The 16069-nt window shown below is 41.4% G+C and overlaps 1 protein-coding gene across 4 annotated transcripts in view; it reads left to right on the top strand.

Annotated features, from left to right (window-relative positions):
- Positions 1-4157: 4157 nt before the first annotated feature.
- The window catches only part of thsd4 (thrombospondin type 1 domain containing 4), a 49294-nt gene continuing 37382 nt past the window's right edge, over positions 4158-16069 (top strand). For all 4 annotated transcript variants that reach the window (XM_078253403.1, XM_078253393.1, XM_078253385.1 and 1 more), the window contains exons 1-7: positions 4158-4570; positions 5220-5274; positions 5530-5599; positions 6846-7168; positions 8465-8897; positions 10644-10746; positions 14905-15041. In XM_078253403.1, the coding sequence (XP_078109529.1) occupies positions 5246-5274; positions 5530-5599; positions 6846-7168; positions 8465-8897; positions 10644-10746; positions 14905-15041 (1095 nt within the window). In that variant the 5' untranslated portion in view covers positions 4158-4570; positions 5220-5245. The remainder of the gene's footprint in view (positions 4571-5219; positions 5275-5529; positions 5600-6845; positions 7169-8464; positions 8898-10643; positions 10747-14904; positions 15042-16069) is intronic.

Genomic DNA, 16069 nt, shown 5'->3' with positions numbered 1-16069 from the left:
TCTCATTGATAGCTCTCCATCCAGCTCACTCGCGGACAAGAGGCGTTTATTTCCCCGATCGTGTGTTTAAATAACTCAACACACATATCCATTATAAGATTAACTGTAACCCGTGGTAAGAGATTGCGGGTGTAACAAGCTCGCTGACTGCGCTCTCACTCACACACACCGGCCATTTAGCAGGAAGAGGGGAGCTGCAGGCCCTGGAGCTCTGTCAGGGCAGCGGCGTTTGGTAGTCCAGTAACCCAGAAACGGTGACTTTGCGCGGGTATGGAGCGCCGCGGGCTGCCGTCCGTGACGGAGCTCCATCTAGCTCACAGCGGGCCGGGGTCTGTGAAGGAGGACAGGCCAGGCGGCTAGGCAGCACCGGCCGCTGAATTCCGACACGCAGTCGGACAAAATTTGCAATTAGTCATCAATTTTCGTAAAACGGCACATATTTGACCTCTACATAGTTGATTTCTCGCATAAAAGTCTCAGAAGTGAATTTAGTGATAAAATAGCAGATGAACAATGTATACAATTTCTGAGATCTGCGTGACCTATTCAGAAGACTACCTGATCTCAGATCCGTCGTGTAGCCTATGTAAATGTTGGGGCGTGACAAAGATAGAGACTAGAGCTAAATGAGGAGGAGCCACCGAGTTGATGTCAACTATTAGCTTCGTTGAGATTTGCCCGTTTTCAGAGGCAGTTTCAAATTGTGAGATTTACAGAGGAAAGAGGTGTCAATGGGATTTTGAGGTTCTATGTATGTCTTATTTACCTTCCAAACTGTCGTTATTCAACTATGACAAGGTAAAATTGGTTTTGCATTCTATCACCCCTTTAAATGGTGACGATTACTCTGAAATAATCCTTTTCTATCTAGCTGTGAATGTTCTCAATCATCCAGGTGGTACACAGAAAGTAGTTGGTTTTGGGGGTACCTGTCCATCAAGATCTAATACGAACATGAAAAATAAATGCAATGTTTACTTTTCTTTAACAAGAAACCATTTGGTGCAAATGTCTGCTGTCAAAAAGCTAGTTTTATTTGAGCAACTCTGATGAACAACATCGCTTTGTGCTGACACATTTAGTCATTTCATGGGACTACGGCTGTCAACATCGTGAGAGGAGCTTGGTCCCAAAGGACTGACAGAACTCCATGACTAGTGACAGCATGCAGACACAGAGGCAGAGAGCAAGAACAATGTCTCATCGTTGGAAAGCAGTTTAGAACAGTGCAGTAATTCCTGAGGCCCACACAGTTAAGAGCTCAACAAATTAACATGAAGTCCATATGTCTTGGTGAGTAATAACACACAATCAATCTGTTGCTCAAATTAAAAGTTGTATTTGTTCTTTATAGAGGCTTTCCATATTTGGCCGAGAGTGAGGACAGTGCACCAGGCCTGATGACTGTCAGTGCATGACAACCAATATATAGTCAGCAAAATTTGTGTTGGTAGTGGTGGGGTTTAAGGGTATTAATTTTTTTTCGTATATATATATATATATATATATATATATATAGTTACTGAGTTATATATATATATATAACTTACTTTATTGTACATATATATATATATATATATATATATATATATATATATATATATATATATATATATATATATATAGTACAATAAGTTAATCAGTTAATACAGTAATACAGTTAATCTGAGTTATCATGGTCATTAAAATGGCTTTTATTTAAATTGTTAACTGAACTCTTCTGCTACAGATGAAAGTGACGTGATAAATCAAAGCACTGTTTTTTCTGTCACATCTGCATCATTGTAGGCCCTGGCTCTGCCAATGCATAGTGTAGATTGGTCAAGAAGGACTCCGGTATTTTTGTTGGTCCCACTTTCTCTCAGTCTGCCGTGTACCTCAAGTTTAGTTACCTACATTTCCCAGAACACTTCTTGATAACCCCCAGAGAACATGCCTGAACTTGTTTCATTCAGCTGTATGTTTTATAGCTGTACCTGTTTAAAAGAGTAACTTTGTAATCATTTATGTACACATAGAGGAGGAGTGACAGCAGCTTTATTGCACTAATATGCCCTTCCCAAAATATTAGGGTAATGCGATATTATCTTCACAATTTGTGTTTGGGTGCAGACAAGCAATAAACCTAAGCACTGGTTTGGATGCTGCAGTGTTGATGTGCTCGGCCATCTGATAGACTTTTGTCTAGTCTGGAGACACGGCTGCCAATTCGTTCCACCTCACAGGACCAACTATTAGTTTCTCCTGGAATGAACCAAGTGCATTGTTTATTGTTAGCCATCCGCTGCAAAAAATAACCACCTGAAACTGTAATTTCAATTTGTTTGGAGGTTTATCAAAAAAATCTCATTTTTACCTAAAGCAACAAACTCAGCAATCGGCAACATATTTTGCTTATTTCTAAATTAACCATTTTGTCTTTCTTATTTCTTTTTTTTATATTGTAAATCAGATCACATTATTTTTGTTACCAGGCCAGTATTCTGGCTCGTTTGTTCAAGCTTTATTAACCAATGATTAGATTAACAAATGAATTTCTTTTTGCAAATAGGCCTACTAAAGTAATGTCCAATATATTATTCTGTTGAAGTATCAATGATTTATTTATTTTTTTTCTTCAGTGTAGTGTCTGTCCAGTGGCAAGTCATATTGTATATTTTTGTCCATTGTCAGACAACAGATAGTCTCCTCTACAGATCTCGTCTGGAGAGGCCTTCGATGGGTCATCCGGAACGGTTCGTTAACAATGCTTTAATTGGAGGCTTGTTTGCCTTTGAAGGGTTTGGAAACATTGGGGTTAAAGGCAAATTCCTGAGCAGTATCAACGTCTACGCACCAGTGAGGACAGTCAGTGTGGGCAACAACAGGACCAGCTCTCCTGCAGATACCTAGAGAGATGAGGTGCAGCAGCACACGAATGAGCAGATGGATTCACAAACTTACATTTGTAGATGCATTCGCACACTCAAGTTCACTATATTTACAGATTATGTTTGGCTACATAATGAAGCAAATGTCAAGCCAGCATGTTTACAGACAATGAAGACCACTGAACCGTGCATAGCTCTGTTTTGTTGTGTCAAATTAAACAAACAGGCTAAACACAACAGTAGCCTACACCAAGCTTTTTCAGTTTATGAATATGAACAAGTAAATGTCAGTGATTTTGCCCTGGAAAAAAGTTTCACCACATTCCCCTTCTGTAGGCTGTAAATCCATAAGTGTGCAACACTTTGGGGTGCACCCTGATACATTAGGAGGCTTTTGTACAAACCAAGTCCCATTGTTCATTGAACTTAAAGGTCTTTTAGTTTATACAGTTTAGTTGTATTGTTTTTGGACACCAAAGTAAGCCATGGCTGGGTCCGGGTGACATGCTTGAATTAATAGTTGGGTGTCTGGGCTCACCCTTCAGGACAGGATGAAGAGGCTATCTGGAGGAGGCTATCCTGGTCTTGATGGTGCCCATTAGTACATTAATAACCACTATATGTCACTCCAGCTTGTTGGTCATTTTTCTACCTTTGAGAAAACAATACAGCTGTTTTCAGTCCTCCACTGTTTTTTTTCTGTGCACTCTGGTCCCATTTTGTACCACTGACTACAGCATCAGTAACCAATCCCATCGGCCAATAGAAACAACAACTGAAGTGTGAGGAGTGCGGCCAGTGTGTCATCACGAAGTGGGGGGGGGGATATGTTAATTTCTGTGATTTGGATAAACTGACCCTTTTAATCCTGCTGTAATGACATTTTGTATAATACTGTTTAGTTGTGTGAGTGTTATCCTACTTCTTTTTAACGATGTTGTAAAATCAAAAGTAACACCATGCATATGTTAAATGAAATGCCAAACAAAAGAAATAAGTTTCCGTGCTTCTTTTCTGTCTTTTGTTAAACCATGACAGAGCATACTCATTTGTAAACATGGCCACACTGAATGCAGCTGACTGATTGTATATCCCTGGTGGTGAGATCATTCACCTGTCTATGGCTCCAATATGCACATTTAAGTGTCAGAGAGAGGCACTGGAGACTCTCTTCCACACGCGTCACTCACGGAGTGGGATAAAGGAGGAGACACACCTACATATTTACATGGCACACACACACACACACACACACACACACACACACACACACACACACACACACACACACACACAGAGACAGAGAGAGAGAGAGAGAGAGAGAGAGAGAGAGAGAGAGAGAGAGAGTGGTTGTTGCGGCAGAGGGCGCAGCAGAGGTTGTTTTCTTTCTGCCGTGTCGGTTTCCAGCTTTCTGTCATTCTGTGTCTTTGTGCGTAAAAGCAGAACCGCCGGAATCACCATGATGACCAAGGTCCGGAGTTTCTACTGCGCCAGGATTTGATTCACAACTCTGGATACGGATTTACTGACTTAAATGGCTTAGCACAAAGTCTCTGTAGGGAAATCCTGAATTTCCACCTGGATTAAAGTTTCGACCGTGAGGATACCTGCGTTTGGGAATGAATCTGTGGAGGACACACTAATTCGAAAGTACAGTGAAGTAGCAAATATTTCTCCGTACCCGCATCATTGACCTACAGGTACGTCGACATAATTATATATGGGCTGTTAATGTTGATTATTAATTCATTTATGAATTAACAATTTGATCCTTATGAGGAGTTTTTTTTCATTCCCTACAATCATTGCATACTATGTATTCTGTATGTTTTTCTTCTGATTTGGATGCTATAAAGTGTGCAGGACTTTTTTTGACCATCCTGTCTGGTTCAATGAACTTAATTTAGACAACAAAGCTGAGATATATGGCCTGGGGTGAGAAGTGAAAGTCCTTCCCTAACTAGACCTCAGATATAGGGTAGCAGTTTTTCAGCAGGGAGGGGGGGCTTCCTCATTAGGAGTAAAAGGCCAGAGAGGTCAACTCACACGGTCTAATGGGTAGAAGTCGTTTATTTTTTCTCTGAGTTGCTGAGTCAGTGTCTTGAGGGACTGTCAGGCAGATGGATGTGGTGTAGTGGCAGTTGAAAAAGTAGCAGGATTTTGACGTTCGTGGGATATTTACAGCACACAAAATGATATTCTGTAGATGGGTAGTGATTAGACAGAGTTCCTTTGGATTTTGACCCTCCAGTGCCTCTATGCTGGGGCACCACAGACAGCATTAGTGTTGAAAATGTGAGTACAACTCAGGTGTGTATGCTAATGTGAACTTCTCAATTTTCACTTAAGTGTCCAACTTTAAGAATCCAGGAGCTATGCAAGCAGCCTGTGTCTGGATTGTCAGGTAATCTCAGATTCTCAGTGATCGTTTCAATAATGGATTACTTATTTGTTTCAAACGTTTTTGTATTAATTTGTATTTGAATGCTGATGAATCTCTTTGTTTCTATTTTGTTATTCTCTGATTACCTTTTAACTTTTGAATATAGTGATATTGTATTAGCACTACAATGCTATGTATATTCTTGATTCTAAACCAACAATTACTGTAATTAAAATTACCAGTATCATCAGTATCACTTCTGCCTGTTTCCTGTAGAGCTTCTGTCCTCCTGCTGTTGCTTTGGTCAGACCTCCTGGACTGCCAGCACACAGCTGACCACAGGAAGGTGAGCAGCAATTGCGTAGCAAGTGTTGCTACAGAAAAACAAAAAAATCTGTGTTCTAGCATGTGTCATCTATTTGACACCCTCATGCACACGATGGTAGACCTCCCTCGAATATTTCCAGGAATCAGTCTGATCGCATGGTTGGCAAGTGGAACGCTCCTCTTGTGGGACATGGCATGCATGGTCGTGTCTTGGCATAGCCAAATGCCGCCCTAAAGTATATACTTTTATACCTTGCTTGTTCTGTCCCAGTATTTGTAGACAGTGAGAGTATTCCCATGGGGAACTTGACCAGGGTGCTAATCTGTTAACTTGTAATGAGAGCATGAGTGAAAAGCACTGTTGATTGTAGTAAAACAGAGAGGCCTTATGTCAGCTGTCAGCAAACCACCCCATGACCTCTGGAGCCACAGGAACCTCATGGAAGAAACTAGTGGATGCACCTCTTGGATGAAGCTGACTGACAGATCAACTATCCGGTCAGGTTAGAGGGGGTCGGCGCAAGTCGGCTTCATGGGTTTCCATTGGGAATCCAGCTGTGTGACCTATGGCTGACCCGGGGGATGACAGTGGCGTTAAGTTACAAAGGCTGAAGCAGGGTAGAGGAGGTGGGGTGGTTGGGGGGGATATGTCTGAGATCTCGCTGAATAGCTGCACAGGCTGATTGACAGGAGAATAACTTCCTGCCAACTCTCCCTAGTGGTTCTTTATTCTCTTTCCATTTGCTAAAAGTCAAAGGCAGCTGAGCTCTTACTACGGCCATGTGTTTGCCCAGAGAGGTTGCTGTGAATGGAGACAAAGTGCTCCTTAAAGAGCAGGATTTCCACGCCGCTCCATGGATAAAGCTGACTTGGCACAGGGCTTCTCCTGGCAGGTTCCTCAAACAGAGAGCACAGTGCACACTGCTAATACGTCCCTGGCAAAGTTGCGCAGAGGAATAGAGTCAACAGTGAGAAATGCAGGTAGCCAATATGGGATAGGCCACTAACAGACACCCACTAATCAGCCAAATCAGGGCTTTATAACCGTGAACAGAGGTCTGTTTCATGGACAGTGGTGGGAGGCGGAGGGGCAGGATAGTCATGTTGATGAGATGAGGTCACTGACTTGAGCCTTTATACAAGGCCATGATCTGGGGAGATTAAAGTCTCGTTGATGGAGGCTTTCCATCAATCCTTGGCACACACTATTCAGCTTTCTTGCACTCTGGGGTGTCGCTAATTTTGGTTGTTTCATCTCCATACAGGTTACTCAGAGGGCAGAGCCCCAACAGGAGTTCAGGGCAGAGCATGGAGAAATTCAGGGCTCCTGGGGCGCCTGGGGGCCCTGGTCAACCTGCTCCCGGACCTGTGGAAGAGGGGTACAAGAGCAGAGCAGGCCCTGCCTGCCTGTTTACACTCCATCCCAATACCCCTCTAGAAGAGCTGGTGTTCACCCCCAGCAACCAGGCCATGTCATTTCAGCCCTGCGGCCAACAGTTCCTCTGCACCGCAACGCAGGCAGGTCCTCAAACAGCAGCAGCCGGGGAGATCAGAAGGAGGAGAAGGAGACCCGGCCTAGTGGACGCAGGTACTGTATCATCCTGCACAGGGTGATGAGATTGATTTTGTGCTACAAAACGAACTGAGGTGTTGAAATCAATGTGCTTAAAACTGGAATTTGTAAATGGAAGGCTGTGATTTTATATCTATTTAAAGGAAGTGATACAGATGACTGACAAAAGGAAACACCCGATAAAATGAATGAAGAAACATAACAACACATGGCACAAGGGGTCAATACATGATTTTGATCAGTGTGAAAATAATGTTAATGATATTCTACGGCCTTCACCATCACCAGATCCTAAACCAGATGAACACCTATAACACATTGTAGAGCTGGGTTATAGATAGCGCTCTCCACCATCACCATCAACATTAAATGAGGTGAAATCTTTAAAAAGAATAGTGTTAATCTTTCCAGCTCAGTTCCAGAGACATGGAGAATATATGACAAGGCTCAATACGTAAGACACTTTATGCTGGTTTTTCTTTTAACTTGTCACCTATCAGTAGCTTCCGACACAACACACTGCAAATAGTCGCAAAAGAGTAAGAAAATAATGACTATCTATTATCTATTTTATTGTAATTCATGATCATTTATTTAACCTGAGTGTTATTTAGGCATTAAAGAAGTACTGTGAAAAGAACTGTCAAAATTGGAAGTAATCTGACTATCATGATGGTCCATGAAGAACTTTTTTCAGTATTGCAGCTCTTTGTCAAGATCTGCAAGTCCTTAAAGAGCCTGTACGGCTGTGCTGCATGCTGAGCAGCCTGGTCTAAAAGTGACTTTTCCGGAGCCCTCACTGTGGGCCATCTGACTGCCCTTCAGTGGAAAGCTAGTCTTTTATGGATGTAGTCAAAAGCTCGGCTTGTGCTTGGCAGCTTTGTGACCTCCTTCCTGTTGTGCTTGCATTTAAACAAATAGCACTGACAGCTGAGTAATGGGGGGGTTGTTTGAGTTGGAATCTAAGGAGCCAAATAACAACAAAAGCTCCCAGAATCATGCTACTGGGACCTGGATGCTTCTCAAAACTTGTGGCAGTTTCCTCAGCAAAAGAAGAAATTTAGCTAAAAGATAAAATAAAAGGTGTGTACCCAAATATACTGGATGGCCTCTGTTGTACAATCTCGGGTTGGTTTTAAAAGGCAGAGTAGATGACATTTTCTATAGGTTGACAGACGATATGTGATTCAATTGTGTGCTTCTGTGTCAGCGGGGACGTGTGGCGGTTTAGAGATGGCAGTGACAACTAGTACAGTTAAACTAGTACAAAATCATTGGTTTAGTTCAATCTCCTCATGTTTGTGTCTTCAGGAGGGTCACTCAGATCATCCCGGGGAGGTATGGCTACGGGAGAACTCCTTATGTTGCTCCTCTTCAGACAGACACAGGCCAGGGCTCTGGGACGGCTCGCCCTCACAGACAGAGACGCTCTGCTGCAGCTGATGCCTACCACCCTACCACTAGTGGTCGCGGTGGCCACAGGTCAGACAACCTCGACCCCTCCAACAACCTCCATCACTATAGCAGACCCTACATGCAACCCCGGGCACAGCAGCCCAAAAATAACCAAGTCTGGGCCCCTCTCTACCAGCCTGGTTCGGCCAACCATGCTCAGGGCCAGCAGGAGCCACAATCGAGCAGCCAGACATTTGGACCCCAGCAGCACCCAGAGAGACCCTACAACCCCCTGCCTAGTTCCTTCTGCACAGGGGAACATGCTCACTACAGGATCTGCAACAGTAATGTATGCAAATCTTCACCTTGTTCCTATTATTATTTTTAGCATGTTGGCTAGGTAAGGCAAGGCAGCTTTATATGTAACTGTAGTAATTGTAATTGTAGCACATTTCAGCAACAGGGCAATTCAAAGTGATTTACATAAAACACTGAAGAGCAGTTAAAAACAATATAAAATATAAAAACAAATAACACGATTTTATGACGCTAGTGTGGGACAATGTATAAGGCGTTGCTATGTACACATAATCCACCCGCAATCCTTGCCGTTCCCAGAACGGCCGGTCTCACTGGACTTACTTTTTAATTCTCATTATATGCTTACATAGATTGTCATACAGTTCCAATGTTCAACAAAGTAACTTCAGTAACAGCTAAAAATATAAAAAGAGATACTGGAATAAAAGTTACAGTGCAGTATAAGAAGTGAACAATTAGTTAAAGAAAGGCAGCATCAAAAAGAAAGGTACGGGCATTTAATGGATAGATAACATGATTGATTTCACTTATTGTTCTGGTTTTTATTTAGTTTTATTCCATAATCTCAGATGAGGAAAATTCTACAAAATCAAAAGAAATGTGAGAACAAAAGATAGAAACATAACACTTGCACAGACAGACATCTCGCAAGCTCAGTTTTTTTCCACAGTGCAAAGTATTCAAGAATCGTACTGTATGTGTGGCAACAGCCTTTGAGGTTTACAGTAAAGACCCACTGCAGGTGGAGCGAGGCAGTGCTTTGCAAGGCATTGTGGGGTTCCAGGTGGTGCGGTACTGACTAGTGATGAAACAAAGGGATGGGTGGAAAGTTTAGTTGACATTTTCTATCTTTTTGCAAATGAGGGCAAACTGTGCCTGCCGGGTATGCAGTATTTTGCTGAAAAACAGTGATGAGTCAGGAAATTTAGTGTTTACCTGCTGTGGAGCTGTGGAGGAGAAGATCATTATTGTACTTTCTGGGATCCCTCTTTTCTATGTCCCCAGCCTCAAGCATTACAGTTACAAAACTAAATGAAGGGCTGCTTGGCACAACATCATGTAAATTGTGGGAGGAAGTGCAGGTTGCTTATTTACACACTGTTTGCTAATGAGCAAGCTACATGCTAGCTTGCGAGCGTTCACACGCCCACCATGACGAGCAAGGCAGACGAGAACTCCATTTTTGTCCAAAGACTATACAAAACAAAATATTTGTTAGAATTCAAAGCTATAAATCCGACACTAAATATTTTCCAATATTGGTAAAGCTATTGGCTTAGCAAACCTCATCAGTTAAACCCCAGCTGTAAAGTGTGTGAATGGGCTTTGCTTATCTGAGCCGAGGTTATGGAATCCATCCAGTACATTAAAATAAATTAAAACAAAAGTGGCTGGTTCTGTATATTGTCTCTGGTGTGCGATGTCACAGATATTTAAGCGAAGTAAAGCAGACCAGGGGCTTGTTTAGACAAAGGAGATATGGGGGGATGTCAGGGAGGTTGAGTTACACTGGCGAGCCTTTATAAATACTGGAATCTAACCGCTTTTGGCAAAAAAGACTGAGCTACAAGCACAGAGTTAAAACTGTTAAAACAGAGTGGGTCATCTACAGCAGTCAATCAATAGCTACAGAGCGTGACAATGAGAAATATGAGCTTGCTCCTGTTACAAAGGATTTACCTGTTGGAATCCGTCTTTGTGGAAAATAAATGTGTGTGTGTGTGTGTGTGTGTGTGTGTGTGTGTGTGTGTGTGTGTGTGTGGTCCGTCCTCAGGCCTGTCCTCCATCCAGCAGACATATCAGGGCTGTTCAGTGTTCTTCATACAACAACCAACCTTTCATGGGCAGATTGTACGAGTGGGAACCTTTCAATGAGGGTAAGTTATATGTATACAGCATGTGCATATGTATATGTTCTTATGGAATTGCAGTATTATTTTGCAGTATTACTTTACTAGTTAGTTTAGTACTTTTTAATACTATAGTACTGTTTTTGTTTATCTCTGTGTACCCTGGGAAGAGTAACATTAGCTGGTCAGGGATTCAAAAATATAACAAATAAAGACAAAATTGCATTGTGATAGCATTTATCTTGAAAACTCTAAATTATGGCAAATAGTGATCTGTAATGATCATATAATTGTAACACAAAAGTAGTAGGCTGATGGGAATATCATTAATAGTAATGGACAAATTAATGTGTTGACCTGATGAGGGTTATGTCACCAAAGTTATTACAATTCATCCTGAAGGGGACATACAGTAAATGTGTGTAATCCAATAGACACAAACAGAGAGTTTAAAAGAGGGTAAAAAAAACAAAATAAAAGAACAAACAAGTAAAACTGTTTATAAAAATGTGTTTAAGGAGTGACAGCACATGTGTAACCACATGGGTCCTGCCTAGATGTCTGAGATAACCTAAAAAGTACTTCATCTTAAGGTCGCACACATTTCATAATTAATCACATTTTCACTGTCAGTTACATCTTCAGCTGCCTGACCTATATGAACTAAGGTGTGTAGCGATGTAAGCACTGCGGTATGTCACCTGACTGTACGCTCACTGATAAATGTTCACCCATACAAACTCTCTGACTTTACTCACTTGAAGTATCCAGGCAACAGTCAAAACACCTCCTGAAATGTAATTTCTCTGAGAAGAACACTAATGGAAATAACAGTCTCCAGATGAATATCCTGTCAAACGTGTGTATTTGAGATCTCGTCTTTGTACTACAGACTTTGACTGACGGGTAATGCAGATGTAAAGATTAAATAACCTCAGGTAAATGTAAGAGGTTGAGTTTGGATTATTTGACACCCATCTTGAACAATGCTTAACGTACTCTTGTACATCTGTTTAAGAAATACCTTGCTTTTGGGCTTATAGCACACATGTCAAACTCAAGGCCTGCGGGCCAAATCTGGCCCCTTGCTAATTTTTATCCGGCCCCTATATACATTTAGGTTGACAATACATTTTGGCTCAAATACTTTTTGTCACTTCTCACAATGTTATTTTTGACACTTTTTCCAAACGTTTTTGGCATTTTCTTCGTCATTTTTTACAACCAAACTGTAAGTGAGAAGACTATATGAAACATACAATAATAAAGTCAAAGATATTTGACTTTTCCCATGACATAAAAGCAATAAACTATATGTCTGGCCCTTGATGTGATTCTCATTTTCTAGTGTGGCCCTTAGGGAAGTTGAGTTTGACACCCCTGGCTTATAGTATATCTCATTGATATTGCACCTGAACAAAATGTGAAGTACAGGGGTCAGAATCCTTCGTGGTCACTCACTGCAGTTTTTGTGTCATCAAACAAAAGCATTTTAGGGATTCATTTTATTGTTTGTTTCATCTAGCTTTTGTGCTAGCTCCTGATGCTCTGCCCAATGGGCATCAGACACTTTCTGAATTTGTAAACCCCTCTTATGTGCTACTTTAGTAGCCTGGCTCCGCCCTCCTACTTACTTCCACTCAATTTTCATTTCCCTTCAGTACTCTGTCTGGGTTTGCGGTATATTCTTGGGTTTTCTCCGGTCAAATATTTGTAGGTCCAATCAGCGAACAGAGGGAGTGGCTGAGAACGATGACGTTGAGGACGTGCGCTAGAAAGATGCGAGCGAAGCCATTCGGTCCGTTGTGGCAGCAATGCTGCCGAATATCCAGAAGTCAAAGCCCGAGCAAGAACAATCTTTGCTGAGTTTTGTTGGTGGCCATGATGTTGTGAACCTCCTCCCCACGGGGTTCGGGGAAAGTTTGATTTTCCAGCTCGCTCCGTTAGTGGTGAAGGAGTTGGCTAAGGCTAATGCTAGCGATGCTAATGCTAAATATAAGCCGATAGTTGTTGTCGTTCTCCCCTCTTGTTGCACATGCGCATGACATATGTCACGACCAAACGTTAGCGATTGGTTATGGCCAGTGCTTAATTTGTAAAGAGGGAGGTCCCGGAGTGCAGAGGGGGGGTGGATCCAGCGACTCAAAACGGGGGTTGGAGGTAACGGATCAAAAAAAACAATTACACTGCCTACGTAGCTTCTCTGACTAAAAACACCTAAACAGCACTGTGTGTACATCAGGGCAATGTTTATTTTTATTTCAGAAATGTAAAAAAAAAATAAATAAAAATATACACTGCAACAATCGTTGTCACAAGCAGCAATTATCCATCGGACTATTCAATTAACCAAAAAACCCACCGTGGTCTCCACATTCTTGATCGGCTGAAATGGTTTTTGCTTGTTTGGGATCCGACTGGCCAGCGTATTTGAAAAAGTTAAGCAAACTTTGTTGTCTTTTTGACAGCAATCTCAACCAGCACATCTGCCTGTGTCACTTGAAGTGCAGCGCCGCGCTTTTGAAGTGCCTCCCCTCTCTCCGTCCCCCCCCCCCTCTGTCTTACCCTGAAAATTCACCTCAAAACGCATCGAAAACGCAAACACAAGATTTTTGTGGAACTTCAATGGGGAATAAAGACTAACAAGACAGATAAAAACATTGAACACTACACAAACAGTAATTTATTTTTTTCATTTAGGTGATACATTTTTCATGGTGACAGAGGAGGTGCCGGATCCAATAAAAAAAGGTTCCAAAGTCGGAGGTGCCGGAACATGTTCCGGCGTGTTCCGGCTCAAATTAAGCCCTGGTTATGGCAGATCCAGAGTGGCTCTGGGCAAATCCAATAGTTTTAAACTTCAAAAGAGTACCCGCCTTCAAGGAAGTTAACACTTGTCAATGGAGAGAGGCCAGACTCTCTGTACAAATTAAATGTACGAGAGTCTGGTAAATGTAAATGTAAATGTAAATGGACTGTATTTATATAGCACTTTTCTAGTCTTAACGACTACTCAAAGCGCTTTTACATAGTACAGGAACCATTCACCATTCACACACATTCATACACTGTGGCCGAGGCTGCCGTACAAGGTGCCACCTGCTCATCAGATAAACATTCACACACATTTACACTCCGATGCGCAGCATCCAGACCAGGCTACTACTTTAGGGCACTTAAACACAGAATCATTTCCAAACTGTTGCTATGTTTCCATTCACTGCCGTTTTGTCGAGACACAAAGCAACCATTAATATTATTTTTTGCCTAATTAAATGTTGTTTTAGTACTTTGACTGACTGTAATTACATTTCATTTAAGGCTGCAGGGTTAGATAGCAGACCTGTGTATTAGTTGTATTGGTAACATGGTGACATAATGTTGCTCTATGTGATTTTTCACTGACATCTAATCTTTTGGGAAGTTAAGTATTTGAAGGCCTGTGACGTAATATTCTCATGCTACAAAAAGGTCAGTGATATGTAAGGGATAATGTGGAGCGACGACACAATATGTAGCCTACGCTTCGCGTCGGGGTCCTGCATCACCCTGTTGGGGTTGTATTCGCTATAATGACCAGCTCGCTCTACATTATATATATATATATATATATTTAACCCTCTGAGGTCTAAGGGCATTTTCACATATCTTCTTAAATGTACCTTTTTTAGGGTATTTGCATACATTATTGCATATATTTATATCAAAATGTTCAGAACAAACTCAGCTTTGCGTATATTGACGCCCACATTTTTGCTAGAGCAATGTGTAAAGAGATAATTTGGTGCTAAAGCTGAAACATTGATGTTGGCTTTTTGAAATTCCTCAAATCTCTTTTGAAAACAAACCTTAACTTATGATGTGTTGTACGAATTGTTTCGGTGCTTGAAATGAGTTTACCAAAGTCGTATAGGTTATATATATTTAAAATAGTAGATAATTGTCTGAAATTAAATGTTGTAATATCGTTTTTTGAGTGGGAGTTTTTGTCAAACATCGTTTAGACGTGCCGGTACGTCTTTCGTCCTCAGAGGGTTGATGTTACATGTAACAATGTTGTTAATGTTGACACATGATAAAAGTATTGCATTTACACACTCGATGTAACTATGTAGATTGATGTAACGTAATATATATGTTATCAAAATGTCTTGATTTGTCACAGCCTTCTAAATCTCTTTTCAGTTCCTGGGGACCAGCATTGTGAACTGAACTGCCGGGCTATAGGGTTCAGGTTCTACGTGCGACAGTCGGAGAGGGTGATCGATGGGACGCCATGTGGGCAGAATGATACTTCTCTCTGCGTGGCGGGAAAGTGTTCGGTAGGCCACTTCATAAACCCTTCTTTATTTGAGCCTTTTAGTCACAAGCCAGCGTCTTTACTTCCTTTACCCTATGACTCTGCCCATTTCTACCAGGTCCATGGTGTTTTTGAAGATGTATACCAGAAATAATACATTCATGTGTTTTACAGAAAATGCAAACAAGAGCTTCCTCAAGCTTTGTTTTTATAAGTTGACAATGTTGTTGGATCCTAGCGTCCTTTACGGTTTAATATCTTTCGATCAAAATACAATTAATAAGAGGACATGAAGGATGTATAAAGATCCTGGAAGTTTACTGTACCTATATGTACGTATATACAACATTATATTGCATGGACATCAATGTCAAAATTGATAGGGGATCACTTATTTCATCCACATTTGCATCGTGAATGAGCAGGTGGTACACATATTTTGCTCAACACTTTATTTGCATATTCTATGCTGCAATCTTGGAATATGGTTCATGTTTCACAATGAGTCATTTGTCTATTAGATATATTATATCTCTATCTCTATCTGTAAACCATGACCATACGCCAATAATAACCCAACCTGAAGGTTTAATCCTAACCCAAACATTGTAAGTAAACCCAGTACATCATTTAAGTGGCACGACATAGTCAGTTGATTATAAAAGAACTGGACACTTGATCTCTAATATGACTAACATGTATGTAGTAGCAATGGCTGTGACCAGCAGAGGGCAGCATGGCATCAGAGTGAGAGCTCTTCATACAGTATGTGATGTGGAGGAGTGAAGTGGAGGTCAGGAGGAGGTTTCTACGCCCTTGGGCCTAAGCAGCAGACCTGGAATCTCAATGTAGGACATATTTCTACTTCTGACCCCGTATTTAATACACACCATGAAAACATACCTGTGAGCACAGAGCTGGAGAGACATAAATTGCTGTGTGGGCCTGCTTATGGCTGGCTATGTATTGAGTGTGCTGGATTCACTTTGACGTTCTTTTGATCAGGGTTTAACTAGAAGAAATATGTTGGAGCAGGAGCTCGTTTCCAGT

This window comes from Sander vitreus, chromosome 1 (genome assembly GCF_031162955.1).
Source record: "Sander vitreus isolate 19-12246 chromosome 1, sanVit1, whole genome shotgun sequence".
In the NCBI taxonomy this organism is placed as follows: domain Eukaryota; kingdom Metazoa; phylum Chordata; class Actinopteri; order Perciformes; family Percidae; genus Sander; species Sander vitreus.
Note: the sequence above shows the minus strand (reverse complement) of the source record. Positions and strands in the feature narration are given on the sequence as shown.